The 20,073-nt window shown below is 45.2% G+C and overlaps 1 protein-coding gene across 6 annotated transcripts in view; it reads right to left on the bottom strand.

Annotated features, from left to right (window-relative positions):
• The window catches only part of ARHGEF6 (Rac/Cdc42 guanine nucleotide exchange factor 6), a 100,075-nt gene that overhangs the window by 33,400 nt on the left and 46,602 nt on the right, over positions 1 to 20,073 (bottom strand). For all 6 annotated transcript variants that reach the window (XM_004773651.2, XM_004773652.2, XM_004773653.2 and 3 more), the window contains 3 exons: positions 6,399 to 6,493; positions 3,382 to 3,477; positions 1,825 to 1,947 (listed from right to left, as the gene is read on the bottom strand). In XM_004773651.2, coding sequence (XP_004773708.1) covers positions 1,825 to 1,947; positions 3,382 to 3,477; positions 6,399 to 6,493 — 314 coding nt within the window. The remainder of the gene's footprint in view (positions 1 to 1,824; positions 1,948 to 3,381; positions 3,478 to 6,398; positions 6,494 to 20,073) is intronic.

Genomic DNA, 20,073 nt, shown 5'->3' with positions numbered 1-20,073 from the left:
CTGTGCGCCTCAAATAGGTGAATCGTGCGGTATGTGGAGTAGAATTCAATAAGGCTAGTAGATAAAAAAGGAAATGGTGAGTCTTTCTTTCGCCTTTTTGGTAATGTTTTCCTTCCTAAGCTGGGTGGTGTGTGTTCATGGGTGTTCATTTTATTAATTCTTTAAATTTGCATTTAAATTATGCTCTGCAGGTAAAACAGAGATCTTAATAAAAATACTGTTTTTAGAAGGCTGACAGACCCGGATGCTAATTGTGGCTCAACCACTTAAAAGCTATGAGCTCTCTGGCAGACTAGCGGACCTTCCAATGTCTTATCTGTAAAGCAGGGACAGTGGTCATAGTAATTCCCTCATAGGCTTTTAGGTCATGTGCCTGGAATGCTGTCAGCGCTATTATTAGCCAATAGTAGCTCTAAGGAGTTGAGCCACTTGCCTAAGTAACTCAGAACCATGGCCTCTCTTTCCTCAAACTCCAATTTCCGTATCTGCTATTCCACAAAAATTCATGACTTCGATCAGGGTAAAATGGACCTTCAAGCAGGACTCACTGAATTCTACCTTTAAAATGTCCTTACTTAATGGTTCTATAAAGTCAATAAAGCTCCTTTTTAAAAGATTTGTTTATTTATTTGAGGGAGACAGAAAGTACATGGGCAAAGGGGAGGGGGAGAGGGAGAAGCAGGCTCCCCGTTGAGCAGGGAGTCCGATGCGGGGCTCCATCCCAGGACCCTGGAATCATGACCTGAGCTGAAGGCAGATGCTCAAACAACTGAGCCACCCACGGGCCTAAGTCAATAAAGCTCTGAGTCTCGGCTCAGGTCATGATCCCAAGGTCCCAGGATCGAGTCCTGCATCGGGCTCTCTGCTCGGCGGGGAGCCTGCTTCTTCCTCTCTGCCTGCCTCTCTGCCTACTTGTGACTCTGTCTGTCAAATAAATAAATAAAATCTTTAAAAAAAAAACACCAAAATTATTTTTTAACAAAACCTGCATCTTGAAGCCTATCACCTGGGGTTCTGGCACAGGTGAATGCGTCAGTGAATGCGTCAGGGATGGGCAACCAGGCAGTAACGAAGGGTGGGAGAGATACGAACTTGTCTTGGGCCCCTCCAAGGACTCTTAAAGGAGATACCGTTTTGCTGTTCCCCATGAATCAGAAACCATTTCCATGCACAATTATCACAGCCCATTGCTTAAACTGCTTGCCAGACAGTCCACACTGCTAGTTTCCCTCCACCTTTCCAAGTTCCCGAGTATCTGCCTTTGAGCCACAGCACTGCTTGGAAACTTCCCCCACCAGCCAAAGGGAAAGTGACGAAGAGATGAACCCAGGCACTCCAGCTATCTGCCAGCAACTCAGACAAACCATTCGCTGGGGCAGGGGAAGGCTAAAACACTGAATGTAAACAGAATTAGGCTTCAGGAAAGCCTTCCTTGATCCTTCCCTCGCCCCACACAAAGCTGCTACCACATTGCAAAGTCTCACAGCATCTTCTTAACTACCCTTTTGTAAAACCACATGTTTATGACTTTTAATTTCATGTCCGTATCTCTCTCAAGCTTCTGTGCTCCAGGAGGGGAGGGACTGCCTCTTCCTTATGGACTACTGTAGCCCCATCAGCTAGTACATGACCGTGCACATAGCAGATGCTTAGTAAACTCCCCATTGAGCAGATATGCAATCCGTGTAACGACGGATTAATTCCTGCAGTGGTGAAGGGGGATGATCAGAAGTTCCACTGGAGACCTTGGATTGCCAAACAAAGCGGTCCTAGGAAAGGATCGCACTGTGGAACCACTTCTCTGGGGAAATGCTAACAACTTACCTGTGCTGTGTAAGCACACTGACAGCTGACGGATGATTTGCACAGTAAGCCAGGTACATAGATTTAAAATGAGGCATGAGGTTCAACAGACAACCTCCGACTCTGTGTTGGTTTTCTGGAAACCTGCAGGTAAAACAGATTGAAACCCAAAATGTAAAATAAGAAGCAGGGGATAAAGGAAGAGGTTTCCAGTCGAACCTTTTGAATTCTTTTGCCAAAGTGAAGAGAGAAACTATAACACTTCTGCCATGGAATGCAAGTTCTTGACCGCTACTTTATTATTATTTTTTTTGATGGGGTACTGGACCACCACGCCAAACTCAAGCCACCAAACGTGATGCCCATACACAGAGGCCGGATACTTACTTGAAAGGACCAGATAGTGTTTTTTAAAGACATTTGTTCAAACTACAATATTCAAAATTTTAGCCAGGCACACACACACAAAATACTCTTGGCTAATTTATATGAAGTTCAAGTACAGACAAAAGTAATCAAACCCCAAACTGACACACCACAAAGGAGTATTATGTAGTCTCGGTGGTTTGGGGGTTGCCAGGCAGGATGGCTTCATGACTTTAATCTTTTTGAGTTAAAAGCCACCTGTTTTCATTTGTAGGCAAATCAGAGAAGTGCAAGAAAGAAAAATTACTCAGCATTCCACCATTCAGAGATAGCTATTAGGATAATTCTGGCATATTCCTTGGTCTTCCTTCTACATGTTTCTTGATGAAATGGAAAACAAAGATTACAAACCTAGCTTGTAATCGGTTCTTCTCACATAGTCACTTATCTTTCCACGTCAATAAGCTGGATCCCTAACAGCATTTAGGATGGTTCCTCAGGCCTTAACCATCTTTCTTCCTGGATGACCGCCTGTGTCCCAGAAAGCTCGAGAAACAGGCAGTCACCCACATTTCCCTGGAGATGATGAAAGTTGCCAACTTCTCTGAGATACAATGCTTGGAAAACTCATCTTGCTACAGAACTATATGGCCTGATGATCACTGCAGTCCATTCTGCAGTATGGGGCTGAACACCTCAACCACCAAGACATGTACTGTGGTTCTCATCCAGATATACTTCCCTTCCTCAACTTTTTGTGTATTTCAAGTGTTAACAAGCTACCAGGTGTGATTGAAAGAGAAAAAGCAGCTTATGCAACTGAATGAATCACCTAACTTTCCCAAGTAATTGGCAATGTACAAAAGGAGATATCGAATCAAGGTCACAAGCATCATCCCCGGTGGATGGAGACCTGATTTGTCTCTCATACTGACCAGGAGCAGTAAATCGATGATGATTTTTAAATAAAGTCAGAAATGGTTTACTGCTTGTAGAGCCCTGATCTACAACGGATCTACAACGAGGGGTTTGGCTCTCCCTGGTGCCCTTTCTCTGTACTGGGACAGTTTATCAACGCTGTAACAAGTGAGTAGATAAAAAGTATCCCTATCTAAGACAGCAGCCAGCAGGAAAAGAAATGGTGTGGCTAGCCAGCCTAAGGGCAATGGGCAATACTTACTAGCCAGCCTAAGGGCAATGGGCAATACTTACTTGGAACATTCTTCCAAGGCTTGACAGAGCGTCTGCTGAAACAAGCATATTTCCTCAAAGTTCCCCAATAAAGATGTAAACTCCACAGTACTCAGACTGAAAAAAAAAAAAATACACAGTGTCAGTGGATAGAACTTCAGGAGGATTCCTGTTACCCATCATCGCTAGTCTGGTAAGCTGATAACCTGCTAAAAAATTGACCAATGGCACGAGGGAAGCAATCCCTACATTTTAACTTTTGCTTTTTAATTTACACCAGCTCTGTGGTCTTAAACAACATTTAAAAGTGTCTTTCCTAGGGGCGCCTGGGTGGCTCAGTGGGTTAAGCTGCTGCCTTCGGCTCCGGTTGTGATCTCGGGGTCCTGGGATCGAGCCCCACATCGGGCTCTCTGCTCAGCGAGGAGCCTGCTTCCTCCTCTCTCTCTGCCTGCCTCTCGGCCTACTTGTGATTTCTCTCTGACAAACAAATAAATAAAATCTTTAAAAAAAAAAGTGTCTTTCCTTGATTTCCTTTTTCTACAATAAGAATAATGATCTAGAGCAAATAAGTGTTTATTAAAGACATTTAGGTGTTTTACAAGCAACGAGTGGACAAATAACAAGTGTGTAATATCTAAGTACCTCAATAGGCAAAATCCATCACAGCAAGGGATAAATGTAAACAATTTGGAGTATTCTCTTCTAGAGGAACCGGGAGAATAATTGAAAGGTATTATATAGGTTCATAGACGGCACAGGGGAAAACCACAAAATCCAGTTTCTCCCGATTTAAAATGCTCATAAATCAACAAAAGGAAATCTTTAACAGAAGAAGTAGAGGAGAAGAAAATAGTACTGATGTGTTTGTTTGTGGAAGGGAATGGAGTAAATAAAGGCCAGCTGATAAAACCATGGTTTTATGGGCGCCTGGGTGGCTCAGTGGGTTAAGCCGCTGCCTTCGGCTCGGGTCATGATTCCAGCGTCCTGGGATCGAGTCCCGCATCGGGCTCTCTGCTCAGCAGAGAGCCTGCTTCCCTCTCTCTCTCTCTGCCTGCCTCTCCATCTACTTGTGATTTCTCTCTGTCAAATAAATAAATAAAATCTTAAAAAACAAAAACAAAAACAAAAACAAAAAACCCATGGTTTTATGGAGAGCCCCTGTACGATGAATTTCCTCCATTCTTCCCCTCCCAAATGGTAGGTGATAACAAACTGCCAACACCACTCACCCAGCACTCAACACCCCTGCAGGCGTTTCCCAAATAACTCAGTTGAGCCTGACGACAAGGTCATGAGGTAGGTGCTGTTGTGTCCCATCTTACCCATAAGGAGACTTGGGCACAGAGGGGTTAAGCAAATCACCCAACATCACAAAGCCTGGGAAGGGTGAAGCCAGGATTTAAACCACAACATTCTAGCTCCAGAGTCCATGCTCTCACACACCTTTCCTGAAGATTTAAAAGGCCAGGGGTGGCCACGTCTTCTTGCTTCTTCATGTAATAATACAAGAGGAGTGTTTCCAAGAGAGTAATTTTTGCTGACAAAGCAAAGGAAGCCCCACACGAACATTACCAGTAACCCCTCGAGCACCAGAAGTGCCCAGTTCCTCTGCATCGTGCCCTTCTGAACCACAAGCTGGGAAACCCCCCAGCGTGGGGGACAAAAGCGAAAGCTTCAGCCGGCCGGCTTCCCTGACTTCGCTCTCTCATGGCCCCCAGAAGCTGACGGGCAGGCCGACGTGAACCTGATCGGGGACGGGGCTTTCTCAGCCTGCCCAGGATCAGACGGTGAACAGTCTGGTTGGCTCCAGACAGCCTGGCGGAAAGTGACCCTGACCGCCTTCTGAATTTATGCGGCATCAGGGGAGTTCTGAGTCAGGCTCCTCGCCTCTTGCATTTGAAATCTTATCATCGCTCCTCGCTCCTCGCAGGGCCACCACCCCGGTTTCCTGTCTCTGCCTGTCACCTTCACAAAATGGAAGGCGCGTTTCAGTGGGAGGCAGGAGATGCAGCAGGTGGCGTCTGGGTCGAGTCTGGCCACGGACTGGCTGTGTGGCGGGCATGGCCGGCAATAAACCTCTCTGGACTTCACTTTTCTCATTTGTTCAGTGGGGACTAGACCCAGTGATTCACTGAGGTTCCTTCCACTCAGCTCTAGGAAGTATGATTCACAGGGTTCACTTTGCGTTTTACATAATAACAACAAAAGACACTTTGTTGTTGATCGCATTTCGACTCTTAGAAAACTTGGGAATACAAAATCCTTTCATACCGAAGTGAGATTCCCACAGCGCCATGGGAAATTGAGCAAGACCTTCTGCCTTAGCAACCACGATTTGGCAAAAAAGCAGGGGGAGGGATCGCAAAATCTGTTAAACGTATTTAAGCCTGAAGTCCAAGAGTTGAGGCAGCTGTTCAGCAAAAGTAAGCTCTTCCTGAGGGAAAAGGGGAGGCTTTTGTCCTCTAGTATGTGTACCCGCAGCTCAATTTTCTATTCGCCTTCTAGATTATAATCCCTAGTTAAGTGTAATCAATTAAAATAAAAACGCAAACAAATGCCATTAGCCAATAGTTATTAAACAGGCCACGCCTACAAACACACACACAAATGGTCCATATTTTGCTTGCATGAAAACAAAGTTTTCAACTCAAACCTCAGTCACTTCTAAGACCTGAATAAAGTTTGAGTATTTTATTTAAGACAAGACAAAACACGTGAACAGCTCTTAACATTCTCTTCGGCCTGGGGGAAACGCGAGTTCGAGTTCTAAGTGCCCCTGCAAACATTCACAAAATGCCAGACAGACAGACATGCAAACGTGCTCATTCCTTCCACGGCCACAGAAGACAGAAAGCCAAGCTCTCCAGCAGCAACCTCCTGTGTAATTTCCGTTGCCTTGACCATGTTCTTGGCAACCTGTGATCTGTGGAAATTCTTCTAAAGGGCAAAATCAATTATTCAGTGACATGAGAGCAATGACTCCAGCTGCTGACGTTATCTGGCTTTATTTAGCAAGGGGCTGAAAATGTAAATCTTACTTGTTATTGGACTGCAGGGGTCTTAAGTAAGTGACAAGCAGAGACTGAAGTTCTTTAGCATAATCCTTTTCAGTGTCCAAAATGTTCTGTAACACCTGTAGAGAAACAAAGGTCAAGGTCAAGATCTTGTATTCATCAGGAGAACCAGAGGGAAGATAGAGCTTTAGATGTTTCAACCAAATTACTAGGCTAGCACCCCAGTAGGTAAAAAGCACAAAATCTGAATGCAAACTAACAACGAAATTCATTCCAGCAAATGAATAATTGCACGACTCCTGGTGATAATGCATAATTCCTATGAATATAGTTTCTCACAGTTACTCATAACCGGAAGGACCTGGCCATTTACACAGCACTGCTGGGAATGCTTTCATGGGCTTTAAATCATTTATCCTCAGGGAAAGGTCTCAGCTAACAAAGGATCATATTTTCCCATTTTATGGATGAGACATTGAGACCAGCTACCTTAAGACATACAGATTCGATATCAGGGTAATAACAGGTCCAATACCACAAAAGATTTTTCTTTAAGTTATGTTTCGATAAGAGCTTTAGGGGACAGAACCCGAGGCCACAGTGAATCATTACATAGAGTTAGAACCATTCTTTTAGGAAAAGTAAAAAGTGCCAGTATGAACAATTCAAAGAGAAGAGGAAGCTGAAGTGGGAGGAATTTAATTTTGTTTAAGATTTTATTTATTTATTTGACAGAGATCACAAGTAGACAGAGAGGCAGGCGGGGGGGCGGGGGAAGCAGGCTCCCCGCTGAGCAGAGAGCCCGATGCGATGCCGGGGCTCGATCCCAGGATCCTGAGATCATGACCAGAGCCGAAGGCAGAGGCTTTAATCCACTGAGCCACACAGGCGCCCCGCCCCAGTGGGAGAAATTTAATAGTGGAATAATGCCTACTGATATTCTGAAAAATAACCAAATTAAATTCCTCTAGGCAAAACCACCAACATACAGAACATAATGTCTCTTGCCCAACCAGTCTTGGGGGCCTGCCCCATTCCCCAAACTCTTCTGGAAGTAGCTACAACCTACATTTCAAGCTCCTAGAGCTCACCAAGCTAACATTTCGGTGTATTTTCTCTCCATGCCCAATGGCACGTGGCCTGTGGGGAGTTTCCACTCTGTTTGCAGAGGGGGGCGTTAAATAGGGGACCACAGGACAGTGCGAAGCATTCTCGGCTGCGAGGAGTCCCTCAGGCAACCAGGGTTCCAGAAAGAGACTCACAGGACAATGCATGATGGTCCGCTTTTGGAAAGGTGGAGTGAACAAAGTGAGCGGAGGCCTCGGTCACTGTGGGCTTTGTGGGGAACCACCAGACTTGAGGAGGGGTCGTCCAGGCTCTGCTACTGATGGACAGGTGGCCACAGTTTTAAGGCTTCACTCGCCTCACCTCAGATTGTGACATTTCACCTACCTCAGGGACCATTGTGAAGAGGGACTGAGATACTGGACAGGTAGGTGTTGAGTGAGTGGGAAACAGGCCCACCAATGGAAGGAGTTAAAAAAGGTTTCTCCAGGGCAGCGCTGACACTTCCAACCAGACAACTCTTGGCTGTGAGGGCCGCCCTGTGCATTATGGGATGTTGAGTAGTGTCCGTGGCCCACTACATGCCAGCTGCACCTCCCCCCAACCATAGGGCAACCGAACACGCGTCCAGACACTGCCAAACGCCACCTGAAGGACGGTAGCGCCCCAGCTGAGAATCCCTGGTTTAGGGGCCACAGGCCACAGCGTGGCTTCAAAAGCAAAGGCTTAAGTCATATCCCCTCCTCCCCAGCCACTCATGTCTCCTTTCAGTTCCTCTATTTCTCAGAAACTACTCTCAAAAGGTGAAAATATCAATAAATCCTGGGACCTGCAGGCACTAATGCTCTCTGAAACTAATCCAGTGACAGAACAGAAATGATCCCCACCCCCACAGAAAGCTGAAGCACCACAAAGGAAATGGGCCACTGTCTTGAGATGAACAAAAAAGAAAACACAACATGAAAAACTCATGGGGGACGCCTGGGTGGCTCAGTTGTTAAGCGTCTGCCTTCAGCTCAGGTCATAATCCCAGGGTCCTGGGATCGAGTCCCGCATCGGGCTCCCTGCTCAACAGGGAAGCCTGTTTCTCCCTCTCCCACTTCCCCTGATTCTGTGCACTCTCTCTTTCTCTCTGACAAATAAATAAAGCCTTTAAATTTTTTTTTTAATTAAAAAAATTTAAAAACTCCTGGGATGCTGTTAAAGCAGACAAACATACAGCTGTAAATGTCCATATCGAAAGAGAATAAAGAGGACTTCCGGTCTCTGGTCCAGCCTTTAAGCAGCGTGGCGGTCATTACTCCATCCTAACAGTAAGTCGATAGCTGAACTAACTGGAAAAAAACACCCGCCTGACTTTCCTTATATCTGTCAGGGAATTGAGGCCACGGGGCGGGGGCGGGGGGTGCTACCCCCACGAGTGGAGAGACAGGCAGGCAGATACAGAAAATCAAACCTTGCTGGAGCAGAAACCCACGAGCAGAGGCCTCCACGGAGATCAGGAGCAGGGCAGGAAAACCTGAGCTGTAACTGGATTACTGGGGGCACAGTGTGGACGAGTCTGAGAGTTCAAACTCCCAGGGGACCCAGTCACAGGGCAGCACACCCACCTTTTGTGGTACCTCTGGCAGCTCTCCCAGGCTGTCACAAAGAAGAGAGGAGGGAAATTTCCCTCCTGCTTCAGAAGCAGGAAAGGAAAGGAAGCCATTTTGAAATACACCGGAGCATTCTGTCCATCCTAACAAGGTCTGCCCTCAAGAGAGAAATTATTTTACCAGAGCCTAACCTATCAGGTTTTTACCAGGGCCTAACCTAGCTAGGGGAAGGGAAATACCCTACCTCAGCTCCCTCGAGCCTTCCTGTCCTGCGTGAAGGAGGAAAACAACCTGAGAAGCAATGGTGAAGTTCACAATCGAGAGACATAAACTCACCAAAAGACAGAGACCTAATCGTTGGGCTTCAGAATCCCTGCCCTGCCCCCACACCGCACCACCGTATTATTAAAGGCCTCCTTAATGCAGCTCCTTTTACTTAGTATGTCATGTATGGCCTCCAACAAAAAGCTGGCATACTAAAAGGCAAGAAACACAGTCTGAAGAGACAGAGAAAACACTGGAACCACAGTCAAGTATGGCACGAATACTGGAATTATCAGACCAGGATTTTAATAGGACTGTGAGTGATATGCTAAGAGCTCTGATGAAAGTAGACAACATACAAGAACGGATGGGTATTGTAAGCAGAAAGACAGAAATACTTAGAATGAAAATGAAATGGTAGTAATCCAAAACACTGTAACAGAAATGGACTTGTGGGTATATCGATAGAAAAGCAAGCATAAAGAAAAGAGTTTACAGAATACCTACAAACTGTGGGATAACACATGTTTAAAGAGAATATCAGAAGGAGAAGAAGGTTGGGGTGTCTGGGTGGCTCAGTGGGTTAAAGCCTCTGCCTTTGGCTCAGGTCATGATCCCAGGGTCCTGAGATCGAGTCCCACATCAGGCTCTCTGCTCGGCAAGGAGCCTGCTTCACCCCCCCCTCTGCCTGCCTCTCTGCCTGCTTGTGATCTCTGTCAAATAAATAAATAAAATCTTTTTTTAAAAACCACAATGTATTCAATTATATATATATATATATATATATATATATATATATATATATAATTAAGATAAGTATGTATATGTATACGCTTATTAAAAAGCACATACAGGGACGCCTGGGTGGTTCAGTTGGTTGGGAGACTACTTTCGCACAGGTCATGATCCTAGAGTCCCAGGATCAAGTCCAGCATCGGGCTCCCTGCTGGGCAGAGACTCTGCTTCTCCCTCTGACCTTCCCCACCTCGTGCTCTGTCTCTCTCATTCTCTCTCTCAAATAAATAAATCTTAAAAAGCATATAGATAGATAGATATGCTCATAGATAGGCATATATATAATGCTCATGTATAAATGAAATGAATGACAGCGAGGATATGAGGGATGGGAGGGAGGAATTACGAGTCCTCTGTTATTATAAGGTATTCATGCTACCTGTAAAGCAGTAGAGTGCTCCTTTTGCACTACTTCTAAATATACATTGCAAACTCTAGGTCAACTTCTCAAAGTAAAAAGAAAATTCTAGAAAGATACAAAGCTACCAAAACTGACTCACAAAAGAAACAGAAAGTCTCAACAATATAACAAGACATTGAATAAGCATTCAAAACAATTCCCCTAAGTTAAAGCCCAGGATGAGAAGATCTTACTGGTTGATTCTACAAGTTGAAAGAATTTCTATCAGTCCTTAACAAACTCTTTTTTTTTTTTTATTTGAGAGAGAGACAGTGAGAGAGAGCATGAGTGAGGAGAAAGTCAGAGGGAGAAGCAGACTCCCCATGGAGCTGGGCACCCGATGCGGGACTCGATCCTGGGATTCCGGGATCATGACCTGAGCCGAAGGCAGTCGTCCAACCAACTGAGCCACCCAGGCGTCCCCTTCACAAACTCTTAAAATCCTGGAAAAGAACAGAGTAGAGGGTACACCTCCCAATTCCAAAACGTATCACAAAGCTACAGTAACCAGACAGTTTAGTACAGGTATAGGATAGATGTATCAGTAGAGGAGAATTGAGAGTCTAGAAATGAACCCACAGTCAACTGATTTTTGACAAGTGTACCAAGACATTTCAATAGGGAAAGAACTATCTTTTCAACAAATGGCGAGGACAACTGGGTGTCTACATGCAAAAGGATTTGTACTCCAACTCTGTAACATACACAAAAATTAATTCAACATGGACTCAAGAGTTAAAATAACCGAACCCTTAGAAGAGAATCAAAGAGGAAATCTTCACGACGATGGATCTGACACCAAGCAACAAAAGAAAAACCAAGCACAAGCAACAAGAGAAAAAAATAAGTAAACTAGAATTTATAAAAATTTAAAACTTTGTGTGTCAAAGGAGATTATCAAGAAAGTGAAAAGACAAGCCACAGATTGGGAGAAATACTTACAAGTCATATATCTGGCAAAGGCATAGTATCCAGAATATATAAAGAACTCTAAAAACTCAACAGTAAAAATAATTACTTGAAAGTTGGCTAAGAATTTGAACAGCCATAGAGTTTCACCATGTGACCCAGCAGTTCAATTCCTAGAGAAATGAAAACATACGTCCACACAAAAACCTGCACATGAACCTTCACATAGCATTATTAATAACCACCAAAAAGTGGATACAGTCCAAAGGTCCACTCACTGATGAATGGATAGACATAACCTAGTACATCTACACAATAGAATCTTAACCTTAAAAAGGAAAGTACTGGTGCATTCTATAACATGAACAAACGATGAAAATAAAATGCTAACTGAAAGAAACCAGACACAGAGGAAAAATTATGTATGATTCAGTTTACATGACATGTCCACAATTGGCAAAATCCATAGAAACAGAAAGTAGATTAGTGGCTATCAAGGCCTGGAGGAAGTGATTTGTAATGGGTACAGGGTTTCTTCTTTTTTAAAAATTTTATTTAAATTCAATTTAGTTAACATATATTGTACTATTAGCTTTAGAGACAGACTTTAGTGATTCATCAGTTGCCTATAACACCCAGTGCTCATTCCATCAAGTGGCCTCCTTTTTTTTTTTTAAAGATTTCATTCATTCATTTGACAAACAGAGATCACAAGCAGGCAGAGAAGCAGGCAGAGAGAGAGGAGGAAGCAGGCTCCCCGCGGAGCAGAGAACCCGACGCGGGGCTCGATCCCCAAACCCCGGGATCATGACCTGAGCCGAAGGCAGAGGCTTTAACCCGCTGAGCCACCCAGGCGCCCCTCAAGTTTCCTCCTTAACACCCATCGCCCAGTTACCCCATCCCCCAACCCACCTCCCTTCCAGCAACCCTAATTTTTTCCTAGAGTTAAGAGTCTCTTATGGTTTGTCTCCCTCTCTAATTTTGTCTTATTTTATTTTTCCTTCCCTTACCCTATGTTCACCTGTTTTGTTTCTTAAGTTCCACATATGAGTGAAATCATATGGTATTTGTCTTTCTCTTGCTGACTTATTTTGCTTAGCGTAATACACTCTAGTTCCATCAGCCACAGCAAATGGCAAGATTTCGATACTTTTTGATGGCTGAGTAGAATTCCATTGGAGGTATGATATATATTCTATATATGGGATATATAGAATATTATACATTATATATATAATATTATGTATATATAATACATATAATATCCCCTTTTCTTTGTCCATCCATCTGTTGATGGACATCTGAGCTCTTTCCATAGGTTGGCTATTGTGAACATTGCTGCTCTGGGTACAGGGTTTCTTACTGAGGTGATCAGGTGATCAAAATATTTTAAATGCCTACTTGTGATCGCCATCTGTCAAATAGATAAATAAAATCTTTTTAAAAAGGGTGGGGGGCTCCTGGGGGGCTCAGTGGGTTAAAGCCTCTGCCTTTGGCTTAGGTCATAGTCTCCGGGTCCTGGGATTGAGCCCCGCATCGGGCTCTCTGCTTGGAAGGGAGCCTGCTTCCTCCTCTCTGCCTGCCTCCCTGCCTACTTGTGACCTCTGTCTGCCAAATAAATAAATAAAATCTTCTAAAAATATATTGTAAAACCAGACTGTGGTGTTTGTCACATAACTCTGTTAACTTACAAATAATCAGTGAATTGTACAGTTTAAAATGGTGAGTTATGTGGTATGTGAATTATATGTCAATAAAACTATTTTTAAAAAAGTCAAAGCACAGGGGCGCCTGGGTGGCTCAGTGGGTTGAGCCGCTGCCTTCGGCTCAGGTCATGATCTCAGGGTCCTGGGATCGAGTCCCGCATCGGGCTCTATGCTCAGCGGGGAGCCTGCTTCCTCCACTCTCTCTCTCTCTCTCTGCCTGCCTCTCTGCCTACTTGTGATCTCTGTCTGTCAAATAAAATAAATAAAATCTTAAAAAAAAAAAAAGTCAAAGCACATATTTCTCATCCATTAATAGAAACTCCATGGGGCACCTGGGTGGCTCAGTGGGTTAAGCCTCTGCCTTCAGCTCAGGTCATGATCTCAGGGTCATGGGATCAAGCCCCACATCCGGGCTCTCTGCTCGGCAGGAAACCTGCTTCCTCCTCTCTCTCTGCTTGCCTCTCTGCCTACTTGTGATCTCTATCAAATAAATAAAATCTTTAAAAAAAAAAAAAAGAAATTCCTCAGGTTTTTTTCTTAAAGATTTTATTTATTTATTTGACAGAGATCACAAGTAGGCAGAGAGACAGGAAGGGAAGCAGGCTCCCAACTGAGCAGGGAGCCTGATGCGGGGCTCGATCCCAGGACCCTGGGTTCATGACCTGAGCCGAAGGCAGAGGCTTTAACCCACTGAGTCATCCAGGCGCCCCTCCTCAGGTTTTTGTCTTGGCCTCCAAGTCCTCATCCAGGAGAGAAGCCTTCCAACCTTGAATCTGTCCATCACAGGGCTCCCTGCCCAGCTGGGCCGCGGCTCACTGCCATGCCTCCGCTCATGCAGGTGTACATTCATGCTCAGCACTGATCTTCGTCTGTATTCTAAGAAATTGGGAGAACCGCACCAGAATGCAGCAGTATCGCCTTCTATTATTAAGAAGGTGCTAAAACATATGCAGACTGCTTTATTAACAGCATTATTTGCCTATAGGATCTATATTGAGGAGGGGGAAAAGGATGGTGGCCTGCCTTCCTGCTTGTGTTCAGGAAGGAATGAAGTCATCTAATCATCTCCCTTTGTTCACATTTTTCTGAAAAGACTATGTCTGGAAACCAGCCATCCCACAAACTCACCCTCCTTCTGAGCACTGTTGCCTCTAACTGTCACCCTACCCAAATGATAATGTCTGCTGGAAACAAGGAAAACAAAATAAAAAAAAAATCAAACTAGATCCAGTCATTCACTGCCTCAAGGGAGTTTTTAAATTAGGAAAGTCAGACATTATTTACATCATACAATGTGATTTTTAAAACAAACAACACTGCTTTAATCTGACCTCCCTCTCACCACTGAAACAGCATTCTCATGTCCATTTCCTTTAAAATGCTGTGATCCGGGGCTCCTTTAAAAGTAATCCCTAAAGGGCGCCTGGGTGGCTCAGTGGGTTAAGCCTCTGCCTTCGGCTCAGGTCATGATCCCCGGGTCCTGGGATCAAGTCCCGCATCGGGCTCTCTGCTCAGCAGGGAGCCTGCTTCCTCCTCTCTCTGCCTGCCTCTCTGCCTACTTGTGATCTCTGTCTGTCAAATAAATAAATAAAATCTTTAGAGCTAAACTGACAAAGGTGGTCAATGAATCCTTCATTAAGTAACGCAAAAAAAAAATTTTTGAATGATAACATACTAAACAGCACTGCCCTTGCTATGATTTGATTAGTAGAAATGCTCATCTGGGTGGATGCTTGGGATTCTTTCCCAAATTCATTTAGGCCTTTATTGCTCTCCTCAATCTCAAAAGACCAACTGATGAACTTCTGACACTGGTTCTTTATTTTGCAGGCCACAGGGCATCTCCTGTAGAAGGATAAAAAGGGAAGCAGACAGAGGAGGCTGTGTGTTCCCAAACAGAAGGCCTCAGTGGTGAGTCAGAAGGCAAGGGGTTTGGCAAGCCGACCAGCTTCCGAGCAGTACGGTTTGATTGAGATGAAATCCATTCGAACTTACTAAAATAGGCTACACCCAGACACTGCCTTTGCCTCCGACTCTGTCTTCCCGAGGACAACTGAGTATCCTTTTGCTCCATGAACCTCTGACCAAATTCGGAGTAAGACAGATGGTGAGAGGTAGAGGCCTTTTGTACCTCTATCCCGGGCTATTGATTTTCCAGTAAAATGTATTTCCCATGCTTCCTGGAAAGGCTTGAGAGTGAGTTCATTTTATAACTCCTTCTTCCAAAAGGAAAGAGTCATTGAGTGTGAAGGAATTCTTTTAAGAGGCAAAAATCCACAAAGAAAGGCTGGAAACAGAGACGTGTCCCATGATCCAGGAGGACTCTAGTGGCCTCAGGAAACCTTAAATCGAAGCCGAGGCATCATATTACAGGAATTCCCAGATAATTACGATGTCTGTGAAAACGAGGTCACGTTGACAAAGCCCTATGGGAAGGGAGAAGGCGCCATCTTACATGCTAGTAGCGCCTCCTTGCTCACACTGGATGCCGTGGCTGGTTTCACACCTCCAGGCCCTGGGCTTCCCGGAAGCAAGCAGCACAAGCTCCCTCTCAGCAGACTCAGCAAATCCTGTCACCACCTCTACCTCCAGCCTTCAGACGGACGATGAACAGCTGACCCTCGAGCCACACAGGCTGGAAGCGCACAGGTCCACTTAGAAACGAATTCTTTTCAATGAATACAGTACAGTACTCTAAAGGTATTTTTTCTCCCTTATTATGATTTTCTTAATAACATTTCCTTTTCTCTAAGGGCGCCTGGGTGGCTCAGTTGTTAAGCATCTACCATTGGCTCAGGTCATGATCCCAGGGTCCTGGGATCGAGCCCTGCATCAGGCTCCCTGCTCGGTGGGAAGCCTGCTTCTCCCTCTCCCACTCTCCCTGCTTGTGTTCCCTCTCTCGCTGTCTTTGTCTGTGAAACAAATAAATAAAATCTTAAAAAAAAAAACCTTCCTTTTCTCTAGCTTACTGTACTGTGAGAACATTGCATATAACACACGTGACATACAAAATAGGTGGTCATCAGCTGTTCGTGTTCTCAGCGAGGCTTCTGGTGAACAGCAGGCTAACAATTACGTTCTTGGGGAGTCAAAAGCTATACATGGGTTTTCGATGGTGCACCATCGAAAGGGGGTCAGCGCCCCTAAGCCCGGAGTTGTTCAAGGCTCAACTATGTACAGATGAGTAAGGCAGGAAAGGGGGTAGGTGAAAAAGTACACAGGATATGGGGCACACTCCACACCACCAGTGAACCCTAATGTGAACTATGGACATTAAAGGGTAACGATTCTTCAGTTGTCGCCGATCCCTCCTCTGGTGGGAGATGCCAATAGAGGGCGAGACTGCATGAGTGTGGCTGGGGCAGGGGCTGGGACGGTACATGAGAAATCCCTGTACCTTCCGCTCGATTTTGCTGTGAACCCCAAACTTCTCTATAAAATAAAGCCTTAAAAAGGTGGGGGCAGGCGGGTAAGCACTAGAGAAAGGGAGAGAAAATTCAGGGTGGGGACAAGTGGGCAGACAGATGAGTAAGAGAGAGAATGGAGTAAGCAACAGGTGCGTGGGGAGAGCAGAAACTGCAGGAGGTTTCGTGGGATTTTTCTGCGCTCTAACATGCCACCCACTTCCCATCTTTCCTACCGGATGCAGGTTCTTTAAGACACACCCTTCAGGCATCTGCCACAAGTTACAATGCAGTGGGAGAAAGTCAGGGAGAAAAAAAATGCTGGCGGACTGCAGGCGTGCACACTTCTTGCCCGGGGGAGGGGGGGGGCTGTGCCCAGACAGTGCCCCCGCCACCCTGCCTGAACCCCCTTCCAGCTCCTTTCTGCTTCTCTAAGTCTTGGCACGCTGGACTCCCATCTTCCACTGAACCCTTTCCCTTTACTGGTTCTCCAAACGGCAGCCTAGTGAGCTTCAGACTCACTTGGCGGGGAGTGGGGCGGTGGGAGGGGCGAGGAAGGGGCTGAAGGTGTTTAAAATGCGGTTTCCCGTGATCTGGGGCCAGAAATTCTGAGGTATAGCAAGTCAGGTGTGGGGCCCAGACAGCTGCACAAGCTTCCCGGGGGGCTTTGGAGGCACGATCCCTCAACCACATTTTGAGAAACCCATCTTAGGACAATTTCCATTGTTCTCTGCCACGTGGTTTTCACCATCATGACTGTCCTGCCTTCCCAGCGGGGCCGTGGGGGCCAAGACCTAGGGGTTGTGTGTAAAATTAAGCCTGATAGTGAAGCCACTTAGACTCCTTTTTCTGGTCTCTATTTTTTCAGTTTTACTGAGGTACAACTGATGAATGAAAGGTATATATATTGGAGGTTGATAACAGGTGCACACGGCAAAGTGATCACCAAAACCGAGCTAATGATATAATAATATTCAAGGGGCACATGGGTGGCTCAGTGGGTTGAAGCCTCTGCCTTTGGCTGGGGTCATGATCCAGAGATCCTGGGATTGAGCCCTGCATCTCGCTCTCTGCTCAGCAGGGAGCCTGCTTCCTCCTCTCTCTCTGCCTGCTTCTCTGCCTACTTGTGATCTCTGTCAAATAAATAAATAAAATCTTTTAAAAAAATGAGCATCCCTCCCCACATACTGTTCCCATTTTCCTTTCTCATTGCTTTATTTTTTTTTAAAGATTTTATTTATTTATTTGACAGACAGAGATCACAAGTAGGCAGAGAGGCAGGCAGAGAGAGAGGGGAAAGCAGGCTCCCCGCTGAGCAGAGAGCCCGATGTGGGGCTCGATCCCAGGACCCTGAGATCATGACATGAGCTGAAGGCAGAGACTTTAAACCACTGAGCCACCCAAGCGCCCCTCTCGTTGCTTTATTTTTAAATACTTCCTGGCACATAACCTTAGTTATGATGGGCAAGGAAAGACAAGGAGCATGATAAGATTATCAGAAACACAATGAATAGAAAAATGATACACTGTTTTGCAATGGTGCAAAAAGTTCAACAAATGGCAGTGTATCTTGAGCACATGGAAGGAACCAAGGTCAGGGGCAGCATGAGTTCAATACCCAATTCAGAACAGCAGGCCAGGAGTGGCCCAGCCACAGTCGGACACACTGAGGTGCCACCAGACTGCATCAAGGACTGAATGGGGCAGAAATCAGCAGATGATCCTGTGAAAACTTGAAAAGGGGGAGATAACATCCACAGACTTGCCAATTCAAGAAGTCTCTATCCTGCCCAAGTTTATAGGATGTATGGTTAATTTAATTTTATTTTTTTGAGATTTTTTTAAAAGATTTTTATTATTTATTTATTTGACAGAAAGAGATCACAAGTAGGCAGAGAGGCAGGCAGAGAGAGAGGGGGGGGGAAGCAGGCTCCCTGCTGAGCAGAGAGCCCGATGCAGGGCTCGATCCCAGGACCCTGAGATCATGACCTGAGCCGAAGGCAATGCCTTAACCCACTGAGCCACCCAGGCGCCCTATTTTTTTTGAGATTTTTAAATTTATCCATTTGAGAGAGGGAGAGAGAGAGTGAGTGCACGAGCAGGGGGAAGAGGCAGAGGGAGAAGCAGACTCCTCGATGAACCAGGTATCCAACACGGGGCTTGACCCCAGGACCCAGAGGTCACAGGTCACAACCTGAGCCAAAGGCAGATGCTTAACCACAGGAGCTACCCAGGTGCCCCGTGATAGTTAATTTTACATGTCACTTCACTGGATCACAAGGTATCCAACTTAAACATTATTTCTGGATGTGTCTATGAGTGCTAAGAGGAACTTGGGAATTCACCTTCTAAGTATCTGGTAAGGCTACATCTACCTTCCAGATTTCCCCGTAACGCCTCCATGTGAACCAAGTTCTCTTTTGGCACTGTTTAATGGATCTTGCTCTCCATCTTTGCACTACCTTTGAATCTTACCGTACAGTGAAGGCAAAACTTCTAGCCATCTGTCTGAGGCCTATAAGCAGAAAAGATGAGCCTTCCAACTGGGAGAGGGAGTAAAACAGTGCGGCTGGGCATCATCCAATCTGCTGAGCGCAGGAATAGACCCGAAAGGTAGAGAAGGGGAGAATCGTTCTCTCCGCCTGACTTTTTGTGCTGAAACATCAGTCTTCTCCTACCCTTGGACTAGAACTTACACCATTATTGGCTCTCCTGGTCCTCAGGCCTTTGGACAATTTAACTTCTAGGAATCCAGTCTACACATCTTGATATAGTTTGCCAAAGTCTTATGTCTACAATGCTCACTTCAGAATTGTTTCTATAGCAGCAAGGACCTAGAAGCAATGCACATGAACTCCAACAGGAGGCGAGAGATACAGACTGCAGGACATCCAGAATTTGTACGTAAGGTTTGCAGAAGGTCCATATGAATCAGAGAGGTAAGGGGCACCTGGGTGGCTCAGTCAGTTAAGCTGAATTCGTGTTCCCATATTCTTTGGGTAAATACCTAGTAGCGTGGCTGTTGGGTCATAAGGCATAAGGTAGTTCTATTTTTAACTTTTTGAGACACACACACGCATAGGTGCATGCACACACACAAGAGGAATATTAATCAGCCACAAAAAAGAATGAATCTTGTCATTCACAACATGGATGGCGCTAGACAGTATTACGTTAGGTGACATAGAGAAAGGCAGATACCGTATGATTTCACTAAATTTTACATCTGAAACTAATAATACACTGTATGTTCACTAACTGGAATTTAAATAAAAAACTTGAAATACTAAATTGGTAGAATCAGCAGAGGCAGAGACAGCTCCAAAGCAGGGAGCTGTTATGGTAATATTTTCATCCACCATATTTGACAGCATCCTTTCTTTAAAAATTAAATCACTGGGGTGGTGGGGGGTGGGGCTGGCAGGGCGCCTGGGTGGCTCAGGTGGTTAAGCTTCTGATTCTTGATTTCAGCTCAGGTCATGACCGCAGGGTCATGGGACAGAGCCCGCCACTGGGCTCTGTGCTCAATGGGGAGTCTGCTTGTGATTCTCTCCCTGTCCC

Source organism: Mustela putorius, unplaced genomic scaffold (assembly GCF_011764305.1).
Source record: "Mustela putorius furo isolate JIRA1106 unplaced genomic scaffold, ASM1176430v1.1 tig00003899_pilon_pilon_pilon, whole genome shotgun sequence".
NCBI classification, from domain to species: domain Eukaryota; kingdom Metazoa; phylum Chordata; class Mammalia; order Carnivora; family Mustelidae; genus Mustela; species Mustela putorius.
Note: the sequence above shows the minus strand (reverse complement) of the source record. Positions and strands in the feature narration are given on the sequence as shown.